Source organism: Formica exsecta, unplaced genomic scaffold, assembly GCF_003651465.1.
Source record: "Formica exsecta isolate Colony F162 unplaced genomic scaffold, ASM365146v1 scaffold194, whole genome shotgun sequence".
Classification (NCBI taxonomy): Eukaryota; Metazoa; Arthropoda; class Insecta; order Hymenoptera; family Formicidae; genus Formica; species Formica exsecta.
Window position 1 is genome coordinate 524,370 of NW_021849240.1, and position 25,030 is coordinate 549,399.

A 25,030-nucleotide genomic window follows, 5' to 3' on the forward strand; every position below is an offset into this window, starting at 1 on the left:
TATATATATATTATTAGTTTTTATATAAAGAAATCATATCTCTAAGAAAATCACACATTTCAAAATAATTTATGTAAAACTTAATATTTTAATATCTGTTGATACACATCGAAATCTTTGATATTAATTTTGTAATGACGATAATGTCATATTAATCCATTTAATACTATTGATAAATAAATATTCAATGTACAGGTACGACTGCAACTTTCCGAGCGTACGGTCTCATTTGTATCATTGTCCTAGCAGTCTTTGTCTTCATCAATTTCTATAGAAAAGATACCGGTTTCGTATCTGAATTACCACCAACGGAAGATCCGCATCAAGTAGCCGAAGTTACTCATTTGGCACCACATGGTGTACCAAGTAATGCTATACCGAGAGCCCTCAGTTCTACCCGCTTACATGAACTAGCTAATCAAGATGCTGGTTATGGTGCTACTTATCAAACTGCTGGTGGAAATCTGGCCGTACCCGGTGCTAATGGAGGTGAGAAACTATTCTATTCGCGATATTTTATTCGTAATAATTCGAAAATAGAAAAAAAGAAATCTCTCTGTAAGAGAATTTGAGAGTTTTCGATCGATTTTCACGGCTAATTATTTTAAACTGATTATTCCCTTATATTTCTACTTTATAATTTTTTATTCGCACAGGTCCTGGCAATCCAACAAATCCATTCATAAACGGCGGAGGTGGCGGCGAAGGTGGATATAATTACGGTATGACTGGCAAGGGAGAGGACGAGTATATTCGTAGGAGCTTCCAGGTTCAGTAAAACCATTCTAATTAAAATGTCCAGCAAGAGGATGCAATATTTCTATTGATAAAAAAAGATAACAAAAAAAGATTCTTTAGGCTTTATTGCCTGCATCTCTTCTATAAAAGGCTTCTCCGAAACTCACTGAACAAGAAATCCTATCCATACTTTGCCACAAGAATATTAATAAATTCCAATGAGATATATACTATACAGAGAAAACTAATGAGATATTTTCTTGTTTGATAGATCTACAATGAAGTGGTGGGTAGGGAATTCGATGTCGTAAAACCAACTATTCAACTACACGCCCAACAACCATGCACCAATCCTTTTCATCAACACGACTACGACTGGTAACAACTCAATTTATCAATATATGAGGTTTGTTACTTATGATCGATACACTATAAAATGTGGACGATGAAAAGAACATTATTAATAAATTATAACATAAATAATAACGTATACATACACACACGAATTCATATGCAAAGCATTCGCATATATATATATAGATATAAATACATGCGCGCGCGCAAATTATATAAGTAATTAAGGCACACATCTTATTTTCGTAGTATTAAATTATAATAATATATTCCTCGATGCATTCAGAGATTGCAATTTTTCTTAGTAAAATATTAATATAAAAAAAAAATCATTTACCGCAATGTATTATCACCAAGTCATCTCTAATAGTTAAACAAATGTCAGTTTGATATATCTATGTTTAAAAGATTTTCCACTAATTGTATACTCAAATTTTAATATTTTTTATTTAAAACGTTTAATTTAGAATAAATTTTTTTCCATAGTCAATATGCTATAAAATCATTTTCCCTCTTTCTCTATTTTTGTCGCGATTAGATTTTAAAATCTTCAATATTTTTCAAATATTAAATATTAGAAATATAAATCTATTTTAAAATAAATATAAAGTTTTATTACTTCTTTCAACTCTGAAACTTAATTCGTAAAGTTATTGATTCTTAATCATTTATTGCTTAAATAATTGTCAATATTCTCGCTAAAAAAGATTTATTTTTAAATTCAACAAGTTTAACAAAATATGTTATTAAAGATTAATGTGCTTTTCTACATATATGCGCGTGTGCATGTGTTGTATATGGAGATTTGCAAATATGCCTATGTGTGTATATGATGCGTATATGTACGTATGAATGCGCGTATCTCGTCTTTATGCTATTATAAGATATGCTGAGATACGATGTGATAAAATAACAAATATTTGTGGATGAGCGTAAAGAATGAACCAATGTTTTTAATGCCGCATTCACTAGACCTATAAAAATTTATGACAGCCTTATTATCGTCTGACTCGTATTTTTTTGTCAAAATATTTTACTTATTGCTTCCTTCTAACTTTATAACAATGTTCACGAATTTTAGAGTATCAGGAAATTCAAGGTAAGACTAAATTGATCCAATTAATCAAAAGTGCCTATCAAAAATTTGCTGATGCTCTATGTAATATTATTTCTATTTGTGAAACTGTCCGTTCTTTTTTTTTTATCTAATCATTTGGATGATCGAGAAGAAATAAATGGCTGTATCAAACTTATTTTGGAAAAATAATTCAATATCTCGAAGACATAATGAAAAAGACGATGATGAGTCTAAAAAAATTAATATATATGATAACATATCTCCGTAGTCTGAGATTTTATCCGAATGAAAAACGCCTTTAGATCGATAGAAAGTAAATAAAAATTTAATATACAAGATTGCAACTGAAAGGCCTGAAAGATTTAAACTTGATGCGACGAATACGTATCATAGATACTGTAATCGATTCACTATCCTCTATTGGCGATAATTTAAAAGAAAACGTGGATAAAAATAAATTAATTAAGAACAATTTTCACTTGTAAATATTCTAAGTATAGATTTTACTATATATCACATTTGTTTTCTGTTTTTAAACAGATTGTTGATCGTTATTTCCAAATGTCCATCTAAACTTCTCTTTAGAATCTATTGAATATCTTTATCATATACTTTTACTATATGTATAAGATATATATGTTGTGACAACTGTGTATATTGTTGAAAGAAAAAAATATGAAATTAGTAGTGAAAAATACACATATACAAACACACATATATACACATATGTAAAGATTGTAGCAGCAGAAAAATTATTTATGGAATTAATATTACCTTCCATATAATTCCATATAATCAGAAATACAAAAATCAATTTTTGTTTTATGCTTCTATGAGGAAACTCATTCACTCGAGGCACACGATAAATAAAAATATATAACGTCTCTATTAAATTCTGGGATAATTACATACAAAATTATATATATATATATATGTGTGTGTGTGTGTGTGTGTGTGTGTGTGTGTGTGTGTGTGTGTGTGTGTGTGTGTAGTAATTTGTAAACCGTACATTGACCAATATTAAAATATTAAAACTAACAAAAAAATGTCGTTAATTTTATAATCTGTCTCGTGATACTCTATATTTGCGACTGATAAAACTTTATATCCTTTATTGAAAAATAATCTCCTATTTCTACTATATCTTTTCTCCATACATCATTGATGGTTAAAGTACGCTTTACAAAATACTACAAGTGTGTAATACCATAAGTGATATTTCTTGTATCGGTATATATGTGTGTGTGTGTGTGTGTGTGTGTGTAGTAATTTGTAAACCGTACATTGACCAATATTAAAAGGGTTCAACTAACAAAAAAATGTCGTTAATTTTATAATCTGTCTCGTGATACTCTATATTTGCGACTGATAAAACTTTATATCCTTTATTGAAAAATAATCTCCTATTTCTACTATATCTTTTCTCCATACATCATTGATGGTTAAAGTACGCTTTACAAAATACTACAAGTGTGTAATACCATAAGTGATATTTCTTGTATCGGTCATCACACACATAGCGATGTTTCATGGACAACTAAATTACATACAATATTATAAAGACTGAAACAAAACGTCTTGTGCACGTAACGATCGATCCAAGAAAACACTTTAAACACGCATATATATGCGTGTATTTGTATAAATTATATATAGAATACCAATCTCTCTCGCACTCTTATATAACGTATGATAATTATCGATGTTAGCAGGGAAATTATGTTATAATAATTAGACTCGTATTATGAAAATAGAGTGAAAGTATATGGCTTTTATGTAGACTTCTGGATATCTTATGGGGTTGTTCATTTTATGAATGTTACATCATATATGATTTTTTATATAACATGTTGATTGTTTTACATATTTAACATATGTTATATTATTGTTAATAGCTCAATTTTGACAGTACTTATAGGTCACATATTAGTGTTGTTAAATTTCTCTGTACCTAAATATTAAATTTGACTGGATTTCAGTTGAAATAAACTAACTTATATTAAGTTGATGTAACATAATCATCTAATTGAACAATTTATTCTCAGAGTAAATATTCATTATATAACATATATAACATTATACATAGACTTTGCGTTAGAAAGAAAAAATTGTTAGATATTTCAATAAGTATACTTCTCTCAGACTCTTTTAATATCTGTCGAAGTATCATGTATTATATCCATTTTTATCCCACAATTCATTTAAAAGTATAAATGCTGTCTCTGGATGACGTAAACTATATATCATAGTTAAAATAGATTTTCGAAGACGTCTCTAACCGAAATCAGTTCAATGTAATCATAGAAATTATACATATATATAAGAGAAACACAAATATGTAAAAAAAATTGTATTATTGTAATCCCTTTTCTAGGGAAATAGTAAAAAAGAGATAAATTTTCGAGAAGACGATATAAACACAGCAAGTGCATAAAAAAATTTATATGTAACAACATATCATAAAACATCGTGCGTAGATCTAATGTAACAAATATCACGTATGCTTATAATTAAGAAGTTCACTTGCACTTATAATCGGTATTTATTATTCCCATTGATCACCATATTTATTAATGCTTTTTAATTTTAATTAACAACTTGCATTCTCGACTCATGAAAAATAATTAATAATTTAGAATGCATAAGAGAATATAAATATTTAAACAATATTTGAACATTTGTTTATCGTTAAAAGCAAAGTTTTCAGATTTGTAAATGTGTTATTTTAGAAAAGTTTATAAAAGTAAAATAATCGAACTAAAATACACACATACACGTACAAATCAAAGTACGTTTTAGCGAATAATTGTTATTTTATTTTATATATCTGTAATGAAATTTTTATCCGAAAAATGGGATATGATAATGGATTAATTACCGATGTTGGGAAAATATCAATGTGTCCGTTCTTACTCAGAACAATTTGTCCCAGAGACTGTAAACTAAAGAATATATAAGCACACACATCGCATAGGACAACGACGTAGGCATAGTGTTTAGAAAAGGTGGTAGGTATGTTTACATTACTCTGTCATGAGACTCGAATCACCTCTCTGGAGAGATGTGTGTATAGTATCCGCGCTCACGAATACAGGCTATGAACAGTGTTAATAATTAAACGGGAAACGGTGTTTGTCATAACAATAGCGACAGATTGATGTGATTTTACTCGTGCTGGACATTATACTAGATTGATATCGAATCGTATCAATTTGCCGTTATCGTTATCGTTGTGCACACTTTTAAATAAATTTAAGATATCGATAAACACACACATACTACGGTATAGCGAGAATAACACGCAAACAAAAATTTAATTTCATACATTTTTGTTTTGCCGAAGACGGTGATTATTTTCGTTTAGAGCATATGAGATGAGTGTACAAAAAAAAGATTTATATAAAATTGTAATCACGATAACGCGTATATTAGTGCAACGTTCGTTGCGTCTCTATCAAGTGTGCAACGTTACATGGCGTTCTCGTTTACGAAATCTCTCACGGAAAGGACTATTGAAGAAACTACGGTTCTTAATAAATCATTTGGACTTACGTATGATCGTAAAGTGCTTCAATCGAGGACTGTTTGCCGATGATCCGGATATTATCTGCGTCGGATACAACGAGATCGTGCGACGTGGTTTGCACAACACTGTGTATGTTGAAGCTATAGTCAACAGATACAAGGAGTTGTACGGTAAGTAAAAGAAATAAATTCCATATTTATAAATTGTGTGATGTATATAATTAATTCCAATAATAAATATAATTTTTGACTTATGTATATGTTATTTTTCATATATTTTTCGTATGTGTGTGTATCTTATATATTAGCTTCTGCTCTGAATCGAAAAGTGCAATCAAAAAAGTTATCTATCATTCATAATTTTTGCCCAACATCTGCGATATTTCAAATGGTATTTAATGGCATATGTACAAGATATGCTATAACTTGCAATTTTAATCTTAATAACAGATTTTAACAGTTTGGAGCCGATTTCTCCTTAATTTATTGCTGAAACATATGCGTAATGAAGAAAAAATTAAGAAAACACGATTTAATGTAATAAAAAGACGTAAAATTTTCGGAAATCTAATATAATGTTTAAATAAAAAAAATTATTTTATTGCTCAATATTACAAAATATTATCCCATATATACTTTTATAGATAATAATCTGTAAATTTATATTAATTATTTTGATTAATTTTGAGATTTGTAAAGTTATTTTTGCTAAACTTTAACTTGATTTTGTGTGTGTGTGAATGTGTATGTATTACATATAAAGCGCGTGTGTCTGTGTGTGTATGTATAAAAAAAAAATGAAAATTGAATAACTTTATCAAACGTAAAATAACATTTAATAATAACATAATTTTAATGTAACAACCCTACTTGATAGAGTAATTAATTATGAAAAATATGAAATAGGTTACATGATCTGAATATCTGTAAAATGCGTGATAATGTTTGAGAGCCCAGAAAAAATTTCCTTCGAAAATTATATAGGGGCGATATACTTTTTGTCGAATTACATTTAAATTGTACAAGAACTGCCAAAAAAAAAAAAATTTTTGTGTCATGATGTGTGCATATGTTGTAAATTATCAAAATTATAAAAAGAGAAACTTACAAATTAGGGCAAAATTAACCGCCCCAGGACGATTCTCCTTGCACAGTTGCGCAATATATGTTGCGCAGTAAATACGGCGCGCAAGTTAAGGTCTAAACATATAAAATACATAGATGGAGCGCCTGTTCTACAATGAGGGGAGGATTTGCGCCTGCGCCTGGAAATTCGGCGCGACTCGGAATATCAATCCACCAATCAGAAATATATAACCGAACCGAGCCTACCCGAAAGGAACCGAAGATCGCATTCTGATCCCGCTCTATTTCTAACCTTTCCTTGCTCATGTCGGCAGCTAATGCTCCGTTTACGTATTTTATATGTATTATATATATATACATATATAATCTGCCTTGATAAATGGAACACACAATGCAATTTAGATTATCTGCAAACAAACGAAAGAAAAGTGCATTTCAAATACATTTTCGCCTATACTTGAAATAATTAACCCCGATTGCACCAATATTATTTTAGCTTTAAGCGAGACTTAAAACTTTAGGCTTTAGGCTTTAAACTATAATTTAATCGTTGATTACCTTATAGTCTAAAGCCTAAAGCAGAAAGCCAAATAACATTGGTTATTGCCAAAAATTTTAAAGGCAAAATAACATGTGCAACCGGGCCTTATTAACAGCTACATTAATGAAATAATGAAAATAATATATATAAATATGCATTACCAAATTGACCCTATTCGAGAATGACAAATTCCGAAAATCATCTAGGGAGTATAATTATTCGATCACAATTTGATGTATGTACTTGTGCGAAAAGTCTTTTCAACTATATTCTAGATGTTCAAATATTTTGGCTCGGGTGCTCGGGTCTCGGGTGCTCGGCTCGAATTTCCATCTCCTCTTCTTTCTCAACCCTTCCTCGTCGAATGCACCACCCACACCCACTGCAGGGGTACCGCGTACCGCTCGCAGCGCCAAGACGTTACTAACGCGAGCGATATAAGTCTCTGACGAAGAGTTTCACACGCACACATATATAGGACAGATTTAAAAAAGAGACAGAGATTATACAGATACATAATCGCATTTGTTTAACGTTGTGTCTTTCCAAACATTCGTGTAGAGCTACGTGTCGATAAACGAAAAATCTTCATATAAAGTGACATAGGTCGATCGCGTCAATCCACCAATCAGAAATATATATAACCGAACCGAGCCTACCCGAAAGGAACCGAAGATCGCATTCTGATCCCGCTCTATTTCTAACCTTTCCTTGCTCATGTCGGCAGCTAATGCTCCGTTTACGTATTTTATATGTATTATATATATATACATATATAATCTGCCTTGATAAATGGAACACACAATGCAATTTAGATTATCTGCAAACAAACGAAAGAAAAGTGCATTTCAAATACATTTTCGCCTATACTTGAAATAATTAACCCCGATTGCATCAATATTATTTTAGCTTTAAGCGAGACTTAAAACTTTAGGCTTTAGGCTTTAAACTATAATTTAATCGTTGATTACCTTATAGTCTAAAGCCTAAAGCAGAAAGCCAAATAACATTGGTTATTGCCAAAAATTTTAAAGGCAAAATAACATGTGCAACCGGGCCTTATTAACAGCTACATTAATGAAATAATGAAAATAATATATATAAATATGCATTACCAAATTGACCCTATTCGAGAATGACAAATTCCGAAAATCATCTAGGGAGTATAATTATTCGATCACAATTTGATGTATGTACTTGTGCGAAAAGTCTTTTCAACTATATTCTAGATGTTCAAATATTTTGGCTCGGGTGCTCGGGTCTCGGGTGCTCGGCTCGAATTTCCATCTCCTCTTCTTTCTCAACCCTTCCTCGTCGAATGCACCACCCACACCCACTGCAGGGGTACCGCGTACCGCTCGCAGCGCCAAGACGTTACTAACGCGAGCGATATAAGTCTCTGACGAAGAGTTTCACACGCACACATATATAGGACAGATTTAAAAAAGAGACAGAGATTATACAGATACATAATCGCATTTGTTTAACGTTGTGTCTTTCCAAACATTCGTGTAGAGCTACGTGTCGATAAACGAAAAATCTTCATATAAAGTGACATAGGTCGATCGCGTTTAATAAAGTATGTTCCCTCAAGTGTAGCGATATAGAGGACTAGGCCGAGGATTAGGTTAGGTTGATATTATGCGCGAAAAAACATAGCAATGGCGCTGCGGATTTTCGGGATATCAGAATAATTAAAATCAATGTAATACATAGCGGCGTCTCGCAAACGCGCGCCTGCTTATTATCTCGCTGTACTTCCAAGTTTTTTTTAAGTGACAGACACGCATCATGTCAACTGGACTAACATTTCTAAATAACAACCAACAATCGAATCAGACAAGTACGAGGAACGGCTCTATTGATTTTCATGATGCTCGTAATATCTTGCGTATTTATACGTTTAATTTTTCAGAATGCAACGCACTTATGATTCCCGCTAATGGTAATACATTGTTGGAAAATTCTCAGGGTGGTCATACAACCTTGGTGAGTTAACATTGAATTTAATAATTCTGGTAGTGTGAAGAGTATGATCTTCCCCTCTCTCCTTTCCCACCCTGTTAACATTTTTACATATTTTTAAATTGCATAAGAAAGATTTACAAAATCTGATATGTAATTAGAGAGAAATATTATTTTATTATTGATATAGAAATTGAAGCACAGTGGCTTACAATACATTGGAGCACTGTGACTTACAATATATTGGAGCACTGTGACTTACAATATATTGGAGCATTGTGGCTTATAATACATTGGACAGTAAGTTTTATAAATTTATACATATATTTTACTTTGAATATATATTTCAAATATATATATATTCCAATTTTGGTTTCAAAATTTGAATAAAATATTATGGATTTGCTTAGTAGAATAATAGAATCAATAAATTATTCTTTAGATTTACATAGAGTACACAATTCTATTAAAATACGAGTTTATGAGAAATGATCTTTACTGTTCTCAGATAAGTCAATCTTATTCAAATCTATTAATATTCAACATAAATGATTGTATTTATATGAGTAAAAATATTACACTACAAAAAATATCATTATGATACATATTATTTTTCTATGATTTGCCAATTTAAGTTAGTGCTGTATATTTTAATTTTTTCTCTAATATGTATATAAATTGTCTTAAACTCTTTTTTGTTTAATCCTTCTTATATATTACATTAATGTAGAGAAAAATGGAAAAAAGAAATCATCTAGCTGAAAATCAGTTACTTATAGCAAGAGAGAATACTAGACATATTACAATATTAGTATATTATAGAAATGATATACTAACAGACTTTGACATTGATTAAAGATTAAGATTAATAATGACTTTAAAGTTAACATAGAATCTAAACTACTACTTTGCTTTGAGCAACTTTATAAATTATTAATGTACACAATTAATGTATCAGTTCTTTTAGTAATAATAAAAAGAATCTACTTTACAAATAGATAAGATTATTTTTACAAAATTAAAATATTAGAAATTGGTAAATATTATTGCAAATTTTGTTAATTTGCATCTTTGATTTTTTACACTAGTATAGAACAAAACTGAAAATAAGCAATGCAAAATTTATAGTAAAGAATTATTAAAGTTTGCTTATGTGGAATGAAACATACAATCACAACTGTTATCTCATAAAATTGTTTTGCAGATGGGGCAAGGAAATTCACCAAAATCTATTCTCAAAAGAACATCGGAAGTAGATATAGAAGGTCAGTACAATACACATATACATATATATAATTAGAGGATTTGATATATACATATATTCCATAATGTATATTGTATAACTTATTTTTAAAAAATCCCAATTTGGTTTATATATTCAATAACATTTAATATTTATTTGTACAACATTGTAATCATAAATTTTCTTTTATTTTTTGATTAGATGTTACCAGTGCGAAGAAACGTCATAAAAATCCACAACCGAAAAATGCAGTATGTGCATTAAACGAGCTAAAAACTGGAGCTACGTACAAAGTAGTGGGGCAGACTGGACCTACACATGCTCCAATATTTACAATTGCGGTACAGATCGATGGACAGACGTACGAAGGGAAAGGACGTACCAAAAAGATGGCAAAACATGCAGCTGCTGAACTCGCTTTGCGAAATATTATTCAGTTTAGAAATACGCCCGAGGTTCATCAAGCTATTAATACTTGCCAGCCTGTTGTGCCTCTCGAGCCGGATTTTACGAGCGACGTAACAGAACGTGATAATCATCTTGTCAATGCATTTAAAACATTAACACAAGAGCCAAAGAATACGAATAAGTTTTTAGATAAAGGTCCAGTGGCGTTGATCAACGAATTATATCCGGGAGTTATATACAACTGTATATCCGATAATGGAGAAAGTTATGCAAAGTTTACGATATCGGTAACTATTGACGGAGAAACGTTTGAGGGAACAGGCCCGAGTAAAAAATTGGCGAAAGCGGCGGCGAGTAAAGCCGCTTTAGCGAAATTGCGAAATGTCCACAGTTCTTCGTTTTGTATACCGCTACCTGTTCGCATTTTGCCGAATTTTTCAAATTCTGCGCATTGGCAAGAACAAATGACTTTACCGCAAATGTTGGCCGATAAAATTGGCAAAATGGTAAATCAGAAATTTAGCGAACTTATTCAGAGCAAACCGCAACATGCACGGCGTAAAGTTTTAGCCGGTATTGTGCAAACCAAAGGACCAGATGCGGAACTGATATGTGTCACTACTGGTAAAGCATAAACTTGTTTTATATCTATGATACTTAAACAAAACATGATTAATATCTTTTTTCCCATATCTACTGAAATATTTTTTTTTACAAAAGGTACGAAATGCGTTTCGGGCGAGCATTTGAGCGTTAGTGGTGGTGCTGTGAATGATTGTCACGCGGAAGTTGTAGCACGGCGATGTCTCTGTGAATATCTGTACAAACAATTAGAGTTGCATACCGAGGATAAAAGTGCAGAATCTATTCTCGAGCCAGTTAAAAAAGGATTTAAATTAAAACAAGGCATCCAATTTCACTTATATATAAATACCGCACCTTGCGGTGACGCGAGAATTTTCTCGCCTCATGAAGAAAATGAATCCATAGATAAACATCCTAATAGACGAGCTAGGGGTCAATTACGTACCAAAATAGAATCTGGCGAAGGAACTATTCCTGTAAAGAGTAACGAGGGTATTCAAACTTGGGATGGCGTACTAATGGTAGGTATTATTTGTGTGAAAGTTAAATATCAAGAATACATTTTTATAAAAGATATCTCGGCTACTTATCAACCATACTTTTGTTAAATTTTTTAGGGTCAAAGACTGCTGACGATGTCGTGTTCGGACAAAATAGCTCGGTGGAACGTACTTGGTGTGCAGGGTGCACTTCTAAGCCACTTCATCGAGCCAATTTACTTCCACAGCATTGTTCTCGGCAGTCTTTTGAACCCGAGTCATATGTATAGAGCAGTCTGCGGTCGTATCGAAAACACTATTCAAGGTTTACCACCGCCGTATAGACTCAATAAACCGTTAATGAGTCTAATCACATCTTCTGAAGTCAGACAACCTGGAAAAGCACCTAATTACAGCGTCAATTGGACTATCGGTTCGTATCAAATATGTATATATATAGGTTTTTTTTTTTCAAAGTGTATAAGATTATTTAACAAACTTTTTTTTTTAAATACACATTTTAGGACAGAGCGAAGCCGAAGTCATAAATTGCACAACTGGTAAAGATGAATTGGGAAAACCATCTAGAATATCTAAGCAAGCATTCTTTAGAAGATTCTTTAATCTCTTAAGTAAGCTTCCAACCATAGATGATGTTGATGAGAATCGTTGTCGCCATTATCTTGATGCAAAATCTTCAGTACAAGACTATTCGGTAAGTATTACATTTTTTATATGTATAATATAATAACAATACATGTGTAAGATGTATGTCAACGCATGGTACACATGATATTTCGTCTGTTTTTTTCTTTTTCTTTCTCTCTCTCTTTTTTTTTTTTTTTTTTTTTTTTTTCCCTCAAATAGCTTGCCAAACGTCAGTTGAAGGATGCTTTTGTGAGAGCGCAGCTGGGAAGTTGGGTGAAAAAACCGATTGAGCAAGATATGTTTGAAGTCGACATCTGACTAAATCGTAATAGTAATAACATCAGGAGAAACGATGCAAAAAATCAAGTCACGGAATATGTAGTTCCTAGTGCAAAATAGATAGCTCGTTCGGCGTGTCATAATATGGCAGAATTTGGTATCAGTAAAGCATAAATCGTAGGATTTCGCGCATGTATTAATCTTGCGCCTTATGATCTCAATATATTTATCGTGTTCAGAGTATATTACGAAAAATATTTATAATTATTAACAGTTTTGTTCTCTAAAGTGTAGTCGATAGAAAAATGCTCCAGAAGCTTATATTATTTTGACGTATCAATAGCGATAGTTGACAAAAAATTGATTCATTCATTACACATATCCGTGAAAATTTCTTAGAGTATTAATATAGTTTGTAATGTGTATGTATGTGTGTCCACGCGTGCATGTCGACGTGTTAGTGCTTCTCATCAATAAACTTTTCAAAGGTTTGATGCACTCTTTGCAACAAATAATTAAAATATTTAGTAAAAAAAAAATTTATATTCAGATATGATTCTTTTCTTACTCTCAGAATAATTTTGTCATTTTCTGTAGACATATTTTTACAGTTTAGTCTATTAATTTTAATCATCAAATAGACATTTTTGTTCATTTCCATAATATAGGCGACTAATTCTGAAAGAACGATTTCGCGAATATAGTCTTGAATTAAAATATAGTTTAAAAGCAACATATTAGTGTCTTATATATAAATGCATTGTACCTACAATATCCTCAGATAACATTCTAGGCCAGAGATACGCAAATTTTATGAGTAGTTGCAAATAATAAATAATATCTAATATTTCCTTTCAATAGGATTATATATAATTTGTCAATTGATGTAATGCATTTATAATAGTATGCACTTATACGCATGACACGAACATTGTGTATCATACACAATAAACATATCTTTGCATAAGTGTGTATGAAAGCTAATCTTTCTCAATTAAAATCTTGCGTATTTCTGTTTAAAATTATCTGAAGTTTAAAACTTTGTCTGTAAATTAGAGAATGCTATCTGGGGTCTTCTTGTAGGGCATTAGATATTATAGCAACGAGTTAAGTTGCGACACACCTTGCATCCTCAACGGCTGTGATTGGATTCAGATCTGAAAAATGGATCGTAATCGTAAAAGATACCAACTTCGTCGCAAAGTTTAGGCGAGAGAGACGGGACAGAATTTCTCATCACTAGTTTCAATAATAATTTCAATTTTCCGTTATAATAGCAATGTAAGCGTTTTTTCGTTTATCCATTTTACTCTTGCTTAGAATTAATATTACATTCAGAAATACATCTAATTGTTAGCTTTCAATATATGTGTTTCTTGTAACAAAAAAAATATTGCGTTTTAAAGATATCGCATACAAAAAATCTTGACAGCGAATTAAGAACATGAGATATAAATTAGAAATATACTAACTGTCTGCAACTGTCCGCAGCCGGTTTAAATGTAGTAGTTGGTTATTACTTTCAATGCATAGAGAATATACAAGAAAATATACAAGAATTAAGCAAATATGTGGAAGTGGGTGGTATATAAAAAAACATGATAATAATTACTTATGCGACGTGTATGATTACATAGTTTTTCAGATTATTAAGTATTAATAGTATATTTAGAGAATCCTAAGGTCATTGCCTCACTGTGCCAGTATTATGATTAATGCAATTCTGCCGTAATGACACACTGCCCGGTGCTGGTCCAGTTTTGCATAAAGAACTTGTTTGATTTAATTTAATATAGAGCAAGAACACCAAATATTTTTTTCCCTTTAGAATATTATTGTACATAGATCATTATTAGAAAACATTAAGTATTTTTTTCTCGGATAGGTATGTCCCCTGTTCCTGTATAATAAAGTCCTATAGAAAAAGAGACCTTAATTATAAATACGTTACATATACAATTAATTTTACGATAAATATCACATGCAAACTCTTTTTTGTGCTATACATTTTATATTTCCTTAATTGATACAGTAATTTAATTATTATATGAATTTATATATTCAAAGTGTCTCTATGTTTAAATTATATTAAATGATGTACGATATCACACATCCGAGTACAAAGTAGCTTATTTTCTTTCTATATAAACATAGATAGGATGTATTCAAATTGTTTTTCTCTTGTTGTGCGCATTCGACAAACAGATTGCGTAACTTATAATGAATAATCTGGCTCGTGTATGTTGGAGTTAATATGTGATATTAATATTGTATTTATGCTAACCGCATCAACGAATTTTGCTTTATTTTTCTGTCTGTTTTGTGATAAATATATTTAATAAAAAAAAGGACGACAGATTTCGATACATGGCGGCAGCGAAAAAGAATGTATGTATATCTGCACTACATCGTCCGAATATAGCAGGTTGGTAATCGAAAGAGTTATCGTACCATTTATAGAAGGAGTTTTAATATTGCGTTTAGCGATACTACACATACAAATCATTTTTCATACAATCTCCATATACTTGAGTATTATCTGTACAATATATACATATATGGAAAACCAAAGAAACGACAGTACTGAAAGATGATATTGAAATATTCTTTCTCCATAAATAGTACGATGCCTTTTCTTACCATACATGTATGATACATATAATTGTGTAATACTTGTTGCTCACTGTAAATCGAACGCTGGAATTTTACGTAAGATTTATAATAGCCTCATATTCTATTTATTTATTCAAAATGTCAATTTATGTGATTGTATTCAGTAAAATATTATATTTATCTTAGCTTATTATTTAATTGAAAATGTATTTGCAGGATACTGGAACAAGTATTCTTTCATTATCTATTCTTTATGCTTTATTCAATGACAAGCGCAAAAAGACATTAACTATAATTCGATTTTATTGTAACAGCTCACTCTCTCTTTTATTTATCACATTTTCGTATTATTAATCGAATATACCGTTAAACGATCATAAAACTCTTTAATAAAATAATAAATTTTGTCAATCTCTTGAATAGAATGTACAAAAATAATTACAAAGGCTTTCCATACAGAAAATGGATTGGAGTTTGTTGAAGATTATATGCCTATTTGAAACTAGTGATAATAATAATCTTGCTTTTTCAGAAAGGATGCACATAAAATAAAAAAAGTAGAGAAATCGTTTAATATATTTATGTATCTAATAGCGCTTGTGTTTAAAAAGACGAAGGAATAAGAAGATATATGAAAAATGTCATAATTATAAGACCCTATGAAGTAAAAAAAGAAATGTTTTCCCTCTAAATTTATTTCAGTTTCCATTCATAAGTTATTGTTTGCACAGAAAAAAGCACTTTGTAAAATTAAACATGATTTAAAGTTTAGGAACACATTTCATCACATATAAATATAATCATAGGGTGTAGCTGCAATATTCTATATTATAAAAATCATATATAAAATTTCAAACAGGCAATAATTTATTTCTATAGCAATTCTTTTATCATATGTATGATACTCGACTTCAAACACATAAGCAAGTGTATTAAACTCAGTGTTCTTATTATATTTATTATGGTATTAATGTTATCAGTATTAAAATATTTATAGGATATTCTCTCTTTAATGTCTTTATCGCGATTATTTGAAAAGCAAAATTTTAGCTAGTATAGATTGTAGATATCGAAATATTGCTCTACCAAAAAATATATAGATGATATTTTATCGTTAAAAATATGCAATACAAAGAAGTCCAGTTTTATTAGCGGTAATCTCTCATTTAATAACAATAATAATAATATAGAGGAAAACTATATAGTTTTCCACTATATCTATTGGTTTCCTTGATCTCTTCTTCCATCATATAATATACTAGTTTGCGAGTATTTTACGTACAGATAATGTACATTATTGCATTTTATTATCGCATTGTACGGTATAATAACGCGATGTAAGGCAATACGATACAGTATAAAACACATCATAGTAATAATATATAGCTCATTAAAAAAAATTCAAATTGTATAAAAGAAAACTCAAAGTAAATTTAGCGATATTAATCATAGTATTAGTCAATTTTACTTCGATTACGATCTTTCATCCGTTTACGCTCAAATATGTATTATGATCGAGATCCCCTGAGCATTTAAATCAAGTGTATTAACTGTCGAGCGAATTTGTAGTCGGCTAGATTTTAAGCTTGATTAGTGCCTCTAGATATAAGTACTCAAAAATTAAAACAATCTAGTTTAACTTGCAAAATAAATCTTTATTTACCAGATATCAAATATAGTGTTATTTGTAATATCTTAATAGAGATAGACACCTTTCTTCCTCAATAATAATTTATTACTCCTTTCACTAATCGATTCTTTTAGCATTATAAGTATAATTGATAGCAAGAGCAAAATATCTGAAGGTTGAATTTAAGAATATATTACATTATAATATATTATACTATAATATACTATATTATACTATATTGCACTATTGTAGCATCTGATATGGCGATTTATATTAAGCTTGTGATTAGTTAATTATTTTTATTTTTTTAAATAAATTGGATATTTTATTATTCACAATTATATTCTAATAATTTGGATTTATATACATATACACACACATATATATATGTATGTATGTATATGTGTGTATGTATATATATAAATTCCCCAAATTTAAATAAAAGGAGAAATATTAGTTTCTTTAATTTTAGAAACTATTTACTTTGAAAACACTAAAGCTTTGCATGATAAAATGTATCTCCATATTTTTATATGAGAAAAATTATTTTCCTCAGCTAAAAAATCGTGAGAAAAATCATTTTTTTCAGCTAAATAAATTATATAACATCCTGCATAAAATATATGATAATATAAATTGACTTGTTCTAATGGTGCTTTTTTTATTCCTATTTTGTAAATATAATATATAATATAATATATTCCAAATACATACACATTAAATCTTTCTAAGTGAGAAATATACATTTTTAAGTAAATATTTACATATATTATTGAATTATATGATAATAGCTAAAAGAAAATGTGATTAATTTAAAACAACAATAAATATTAACTCTCTCTTTCTCTCTTCCCTCTCCTCATATCAATATATAACATGATACTTATGTATGTAATTATCTATATACATATAACAATTATTAATTATTAATTGTCAATATTATTATTTTTGTTGATGTTCCATTGTTAATTTTGCTATCTCCTTACCTAATGTATCGATATTGTCCTGTAAAGTATAATAATACAAAGATAACAAACATTAATAAAAATTAACAATGTTATATATATTTCCTCTAAAATAATAAATATTACTATGCTCTTCTCTCTTTCTCTCTCTCTCCCTCTTCCTCTCTCTTTCTCTATTCCATGACAAAATGATCACTTTTTGGAGCAGAAAAATATAATTTAGATTCTTTTAATCAATTTGAAATAGATTATAATACAAGAAAAATTGTACGACTTTCAAAGTATCTAAAAGATTTGAACAACTTTGAATTTGTTGATATGTGTAAAATATATAAAAAAAACACAGTTTCTTTCACAATTATAATCAAATTGAAACGAATTTTTAAACTTACTTTGTATTCTCATATTCACATTTGTTTGAAAGCGAAATGGAATATTTCAAAAAGTGATCAGTTTAGCATTACTATATATAATATTATATTTTTCATTTATTTCTTATTTATATAACTTTTATTTGACATACTTACTTTTAGAGTAATGTTTTTTAATAATACATCTTCAAGAACCGCTTGTAATTTCTGGTTTATTTCTAAAGAAAGTTCTAGGGTCATATTCTCATCTGAAACTCTATGATTGTAAAGGGATGCCATGATACCTCCATGCTGTGCCAATTCCACCTATATATAATTAGAAAATAATTTAAACTTTTTAATCTATTGAAGAATCCATTTTCTCACACTTACTGTATCTCTTCTGCTTTTGAAATGCTTGGATGTAAGAAACAAAGACTCTATTATTATCAACATATAAGCAACAATAAACAGAGTTGTTGAATCTCTATTCAAGAAAGATTTTCGTTGTATTGAAAAAATTAGTTATATCTATTTTTTGATGATATTTTTGTAGAATAATCTCATTTAAGAAAAATGAAAATTAAACTTTTTAAACTCTATATATTTATAGAGATGCATTAATAGACAATTTGAACAAAGAATATATATATTTTAAAACTATTTTTGCCATATATATATATATCAATATTTATAAAATACATTTATTACAAGATAAAATAAAATTAATTAAAAAAAAGTGTGTTGGCTTTTACCTTATATTTATCTCTTTCATTACATGCCAAAGCTCCAAAATCTTGATGTATGATATAGTATTCTATTATTTTTGTTTTTTTCCGTAGCTCTTCCGTCAATATTTGTGTATGCTCTTCGAAAAAATCTAATTTTTCTGCTCTTTTTACATTTTTCTTTTGTAATTTTATAATGCGATCCATTAGTACTTGTTTACTAGGTTCTATAGAGTAAATGTGATCACTATTAGCATTGTTATCCGATAAGGCACCATTTAATGTATCGCCTAAAAAGAGACAGAATTTCTTATGTCAAAATCCAATACAGGATAAAATTAAATTTACTCGTTAATCAATAAAAAATATTGTGAATCTATTAAACCTGTTAAAGAAGTATTAGATCCGGTTCGAGATGTAATGTCCAATGAATTACTGGGAGATGCAGTTTCAAACATTTCCAATTTTCTACGACATTGTTGTAATTCTCGTGTCATCTCCTTTATGGAAATTTGATGTCTTCTTTTCAATACTGCATTTTCACCTTGACTGTCTTCCAATTTCTGAGCAATGTCTTGCCCTCGCTGAGTTTGTTCAGCAACATGCTTAGCCAATATCTCACACTCCTCTCTTCGTTTCTTTCGTTCTTGCATCAAATCTTCTTCCAAAACTTTGATTTTATTAGTCAATTCATTAATACAGTCATGTAACGGACCGTGTTCGGATTCGAGATCATTCGCCTTTGTTTGAATCGCAATAAACTCGGATTGAAGACGTACATTTTTGTCTGTCAATTTTTGCGTAAAATCTAACATATCCGCTTCCTTTTGACGACATGCTTGCATGTCAAATCGCAATTCCTCGTTAACCGATCGTAATTGCAATATTTGAGCTTCAGCCGATACTATGCACTCTTCTTTACTGTGTACAAATAAATAGCTTGTAATTAAAGTATCATCCAATAACATTAGAATTTCATTTAATGTCGCAAATTTCAGAGTTATAATAATACAAAACTCAAGTAAATTCGTCAAAAGAAAACATTTTTTGTAAATGGGAGATGTTTGGATAAAATTAAGGCCTAAACATTCTAAACATCATAATTTTTACCATATTTTTTACATATATGGCATGCAGAGTGATATATTTTAGGTTTATATTTTTTTTGTATTATACTTAAAGTAATGACACATATACACACACATTATGTAATATTATATTCTTGTAATATACTTACTGTTGCAATTGAAGTTTTAATGCTTCTAACTGAGAAACTTTGTTTAATAATTCAGTGATTTGTTCCTGACGTTGATTTGCAACAATCTTCAAATCACTTAAATTATTTTCAGTGTTCGATCGAGTTTTCTCAGACTCTTGAACTTTTAGGCTGAGTCTATTATTTTCTTCGATTAAATTTTGTTGTCTAGATTTTAATGTTTCTAATTCCTTCTGTAATTGAAGTCTTAGTGTTTCTTTATCTTCCGTAACATGTCTTTCTAAAATCAAACGCGCCTGATGCTCTTTTAATTGCTGATCCAATGTCACAGCTTTATTCTCCTCAGATTGCTGAAATTTCCGAAATGATTCTTGCGTTTCACGGCGTATCTGTTCGCATTCTTCTTTCATATCACTTATTTTCATCTGCAATATATAAATAATATATTAGAATATATAATGAATATTGAGAATATATTATATATTATATTACATATTATATTATTGAGATTAAACATATTTGCAATCAATTTTAGAAAATAATTAAAAAATTGCAAAATTTTGTTTGCGAAATCTCTCTTAGAGAAATTTATCATTATACAAAGTATAAAGTCAATTGATTTGATAAATTTTTCAAATTAAAAGTATTTTTTTATATGTAGGTTTCTTTTTGCTTATCAAAGCTCAATTATTATTAATTTAATACAGCGGTAATAATACAGATAATAGTTTAGTATTTAGTATTTATGACTAAAATGAGACTTGACTTATTATTATACGCTCGCTCGTTTATTCAAAACATAATTTTTAAGCTGCTTTTTCTTACAACTTAAGATGTAAAAAAAAAATTGCACTGTATGATTACCAAAGCTTTATCTAATTTCTGTTGAGTATCCTTCTGTGAGTCCATTTCAGTTTTAAGTTTGTTTTGCGTCCACTTTAGTTTGATTTCATTCATTTTATTATCTTCTTTTAATCTCTCTATTTCCTTTTGAAGATCAGCAATCTCACGGCATTTTCCATCCATAATGTTACATATTCTTGTACGTTCACCCTGTGTTTGGCGTAACTTGTTTTGGAATAATTCTTGATCCTTTAGAAGTTCTTTAACTTTGCGTTCCGCGCAATCTATCGCTCTGTTATATACATTACAAATTAAACTTTACCAAACAATTGTATATATTTAATGTATAGATGTCGATCTATTATGGAAATTAATCAACTAGTCACTAAGCACTTATGACAAGTTCGATTTCCTCTCTTAAAATCTTTGTACGTACGACCGATAAAGTAACAATATTCAACAATATAAGAAATGCTTAGAAAACATTCCCTATTTTTAACTTATTTAAAATATATAAACTGCTCCTAACTGAGATTTCATAGGAGATTTCACTTTTCTCAATCATGTCTAAAAAATAATACAGATATCAAATAATAAAATGGTTTTTCTTATACATACCTTTGTGAATCTATCAACTGTTTCTCACTAGTTGCATATCTCATAACCATGTTTTCCTTCTCCTTATTAATTGCCATACACTCCTTCCTCAGAGCTTCTTGCATATCCAGTGATGTATTCAAATCGGCTCTTAATTTATTTATAGTTTTTTCCAAGTTCTCTATTTGTAAGATAAACGTATCTGTATTTGTCTGGGTTTCACAGAATGATTTGTTCAATTGATTCGACTTCTCTAAATGCTCAATTCTTTCTAGCAATTTTGCATTCTTGAGTTTTAAACTGGTATAATCTTCCAATAATGTAAGATATAATGGATGTTCTAATGAGTCTAATCTTAAAATATTTGACTCTATCAAATTACTAAGTTTAGATGAATCTTTTTCATGCATATCATTAAGCAATCTTTCTCTGTGCAGAAAATTACTTTCATTTTCATTTATTTCTGGCAATGATACATCTTGTGCTTGTTCACTGATAATATTGTAATCTAATCTGTCTACATCATTTTTTTGGAAAATATATTCTTTCTCGTTTGATACTTTATTCTTAGAACTATGTAATTGTCGTTCTGCATTTTCCAAATTATCGCATGTTTTATTCTCTTTTATACATGTGGATAGATTTACATCAATTTCACTATTTGTTATACTATTCAACTTATCTTTGTTCTTGTCGTGATTTGGTATTACCATACAATTTGTTATACGACTATTACTCGGATTCGTTGTTAAATCTGTGTCCAATCTAGTCTTTCCAATTATGTCTTTCAAAGAAGATTCGCTATTAGTATAAAATCCCATCATAGCATTGGTTTCAATGGATTTTGATATGTGATTGTATTTCATTGCCAAATGTTGCGGTAGTAGAGCTTTTTCCATAATGTTTGTCGATTTCTCTGTGATAAAGTTGAAAAAATTACGACTCTTATTTAAAAGTTGAACATTTGATTGCATTATAGTTATCGGATTTGTCAAGAGAGACATTTTAACAAGTTTACTGTCATCAGCTAATGTTGGTCGAGGTGTCAAACTATTTTGCACATGGGCATTTAGTGTCAAAGTTGAAATTGACCCATTTTCCTTACATAGATCTTCTTTCTCATCTTGATTTTTCTCATTTAAAGTTTCATTATTATTTATCTGTGATTGTAAGTCTATTATTTCTTTGCAAGATTGTTCTGTTTGAAATACATTAGTTTCTGCAGCAGCAGTCTGTTCTTTAAAATAATTTTTATCATGTTTGTCTTTTATTAAATTATTTTCAAACATATTAATAACTTCTTCATTCATAGAACATTGCAAAGTAGATGAAAGATTTTTTGCTTTGCTCGATCGATTAAATAGTATCTCTTCTTCGTCCATACATGCTCCTGCTATATTTCTATATGCACATACATCATTTTCAGATTTGTGAACTTTATTTTTGACTAGAAATAGATCTAAAGATGATACTGGTATTAAGGATAAAGAAACACTCATATTATTGGAAAATGAGTCATGAAGAGAACCATTGTTGTATAAAAGGCGGTTCTCACTGTTAGATAAGTGATATGTTTGAAGTTTTATATTAGGAATGTTGGTAATAGATTTGTTGATATTAAACCTAGTCAATAAATCAATGTTGTCTGTCATCAGATAATCCTGTTTTAGTTTTCCATCATTTTTTCTTGATAATGCTGAGTCGCTTTTGCTTCTGAATATATTATTTCTACAATGATTATTTTGAATTTGCAAGACACCATTCTGCATCATTGTTCCTGGTTGCATACAAAAATAATTATTGTGATCAATATGTCTCTTAAACTCAAGTACAAATTTTGATATTAATAAATTCCACAATATTAAATGTATTACTGCAGCATCTCTAAAAAAACTATTTGACATGAACAAAGTTAATTTTCTTTTGAGTTAAAAGTAACATCAAAAAGAGTAGAAAAGCAACATTAATTTTATATATATCTATTTTACATTATGTCATTTTATTATGTATAAATATTTTTTTACTATATGTTAATAAATATTACAACTGAAGTAAATGTGTGAGTGAGTGGGTTTTAATCTATAACTCTCTGTACAACTTATATATGTACAAAACATACACACACACACTCACACACACATTCTAGTAAATATACTGGAATAAATATGTTTCTAGACTGAATTTATACCTTCGGTTAATCGAACATCTTGCTTTGAAATAAAATTAGCACCGTCACATTTTTCGGTAAAATTCGTTTCGTCATCAAGAAACTCTGATTTTTCGCTCATCCCAATTGAAATATCTAATCAGTATATAAAACTGATTTTAACTCATTATTTTACACAATTTGCAAGTGTAAATCAATAGTATCGAAGACATTTATTCATTTCTGATATCATAAAAAACAGGTTGCGGCATTCAAAGTTTCCTATAAAATTGAAAAAGTGACCTATAAATAAAGGATTGATTATAAATTATATCTGCGCGCAGCTGTCAATGATTGAAAACTACAATCAGTAGTATATAACCATAGTATAAATATACTATAGTTAGGGAGATGAGAGAGCATATAAATGTATGCATAGATATATAAACTACATAGATGGGCCCATAGACATAGTATATCTAGACCGAGTGTTGAGGAGTGGGGGCCGATGCCCACGTAGAAAAGGACATACTCTGTTTCGTGTCCCTTGCGTTCTCTCTCGCTCGCACAGAGCATAGCGCTCTCTTTCGTCATGCTACGTGCGAGCGAGAGAGAACGCAAGGGGCACGAAACAGAGTATGTCCTTTTCTACGTGGGCATCGGCCCCCACTCCTTAAATAAAGGCAAACGCTCGGTCTAGATATACTATGTCTATGGATGGGCCTATTCTATAATGATTGGATAATTTGCAGTAAAGCCCGTATCAGACTATGCATTGAAAATTGAAGATTGAAGATTAAAGTTTGGAATCTGACTAATCAGAATAAAAGGGATTAAAATTTCTTTATCTTGATTGGTCAAATTTCAATCTTGAATCTTGAATCTCAATCTTCAATGCGTAGTCTGATACGGGCTTAAGGGGTACTAACAATTTTGATATGTACCAATCACGTATATAGTCAAACCGAACTTACTCGAAAGAAACCGAAAAATATTGCCACGATTTCTATAAT

At 29.8% G+C, this 25,030-nt stretch overlaps 2 protein-coding genes and 1 long non-coding RNA gene across 6 annotated transcripts in view; 1 reads left to right on the plus strand and 2 right to left on the minus strand.

Annotated features, from left to right (window-relative positions):
* Window positions 1-7,620, minus strand: part of LOC115234094 — a 10,230-nt gene extending 2,610 nt beyond the window's left edge. The window contains exons 1-3 of the long non-coding RNA XR_003883878.1: window positions 7,484-7,620; window positions 6,804-7,188; window positions 5,723-5,836 (exon numbers count right to left, since the gene is read on the minus strand). This is a non-coding gene — a long non-coding RNA (uncharacterized LOC115234094). The remainder of the gene's footprint in view (window positions 1-5,722; window positions 5,837-6,803; window positions 7,189-7,483) is intronic.
* Window positions 1-17,208, plus strand: part of LOC115234091 (double-stranded RNA-specific editase Adar-like) — a 22,563-nt gene extending 5,355 nt beyond the window's left edge. The window contains exons 9-19 of one of the 3 annotated variants that reach the window (XM_029804839.1): window positions 196-489; window positions 657-769; window positions 1,010-1,116; window positions 5,664-5,866; window positions 9,238-9,311; window positions 10,492-10,552; window positions 10,732-11,562; window positions 11,659-12,044; window positions 12,141-12,435; window positions 12,527-12,717; window positions 12,870-17,208. In XM_029804839.1, the coding sequence (XP_029660699.1) occupies window positions 196-489; window positions 657-769; window positions 1,010-1,116; window positions 5,664-5,866; window positions 9,238-9,311; window positions 10,492-10,552; window positions 10,732-11,562; window positions 11,659-12,044; window positions 12,141-12,435; window positions 12,527-12,717; window positions 12,870-12,968 (2,654 nt within the window). In that variant the 3' untranslated portion in view covers window positions 12,969-17,208. Of the gene's footprint in view, window positions 1-195; window positions 490-656; window positions 770-1,009; window positions 1,117-5,663; window positions 5,867-7,785; window positions 7,929-8,734; window positions 9,166-9,237; window positions 9,312-10,491; window positions 10,553-10,731; window positions 11,563-11,658; window positions 12,045-12,140; window positions 12,436-12,526; window positions 12,718-12,869 lie in introns of those variants that run through there. The other 2 variants (XM_029804838.1, XM_029804837.1) reach the window with 2 other exon arrangements.
* A 605-nt stretch (window positions 17,209-17,813) lies between these two features.
* LOC115234095 (coiled-coil domain-containing protein 186) lies at window positions 17,814-24,412 on the minus strand. Of its 2 annotated transcripts, XM_029804843.1 has the most exons (9): window positions 24,060-24,412; window positions 21,893-23,648; window positions 21,296-21,566; window positions 20,453-20,856; window positions 19,601-20,136; window positions 19,243-19,505; window positions 18,881-18,904; window positions 18,665-18,814; window positions 17,814-18,177 (listed from the first exon to the last, which is right to left on the minus strand). In XM_029804843.1, the coding sequence occupies exons 1-9, from the start codon at window positions 24,157-24,159 to the stop codon at window positions 18,115-18,117; spliced, it is 3,567 nt and encodes a 1,188-aa protein (XP_029660703.1). In that variant the 5' UTR covers window positions 24,160-24,412; the 3' UTR covers window positions 17,814-18,114. The 2 variants fall into 2 exon arrangements, with proteins under 2 accessions (XP_029660703.1, XP_029660704.1); XM_029804844.1 differs by lacking the exon at window positions 18,881-18,904.
* Window positions 24,413-25,030: the final 618 nt, after the last annotated feature.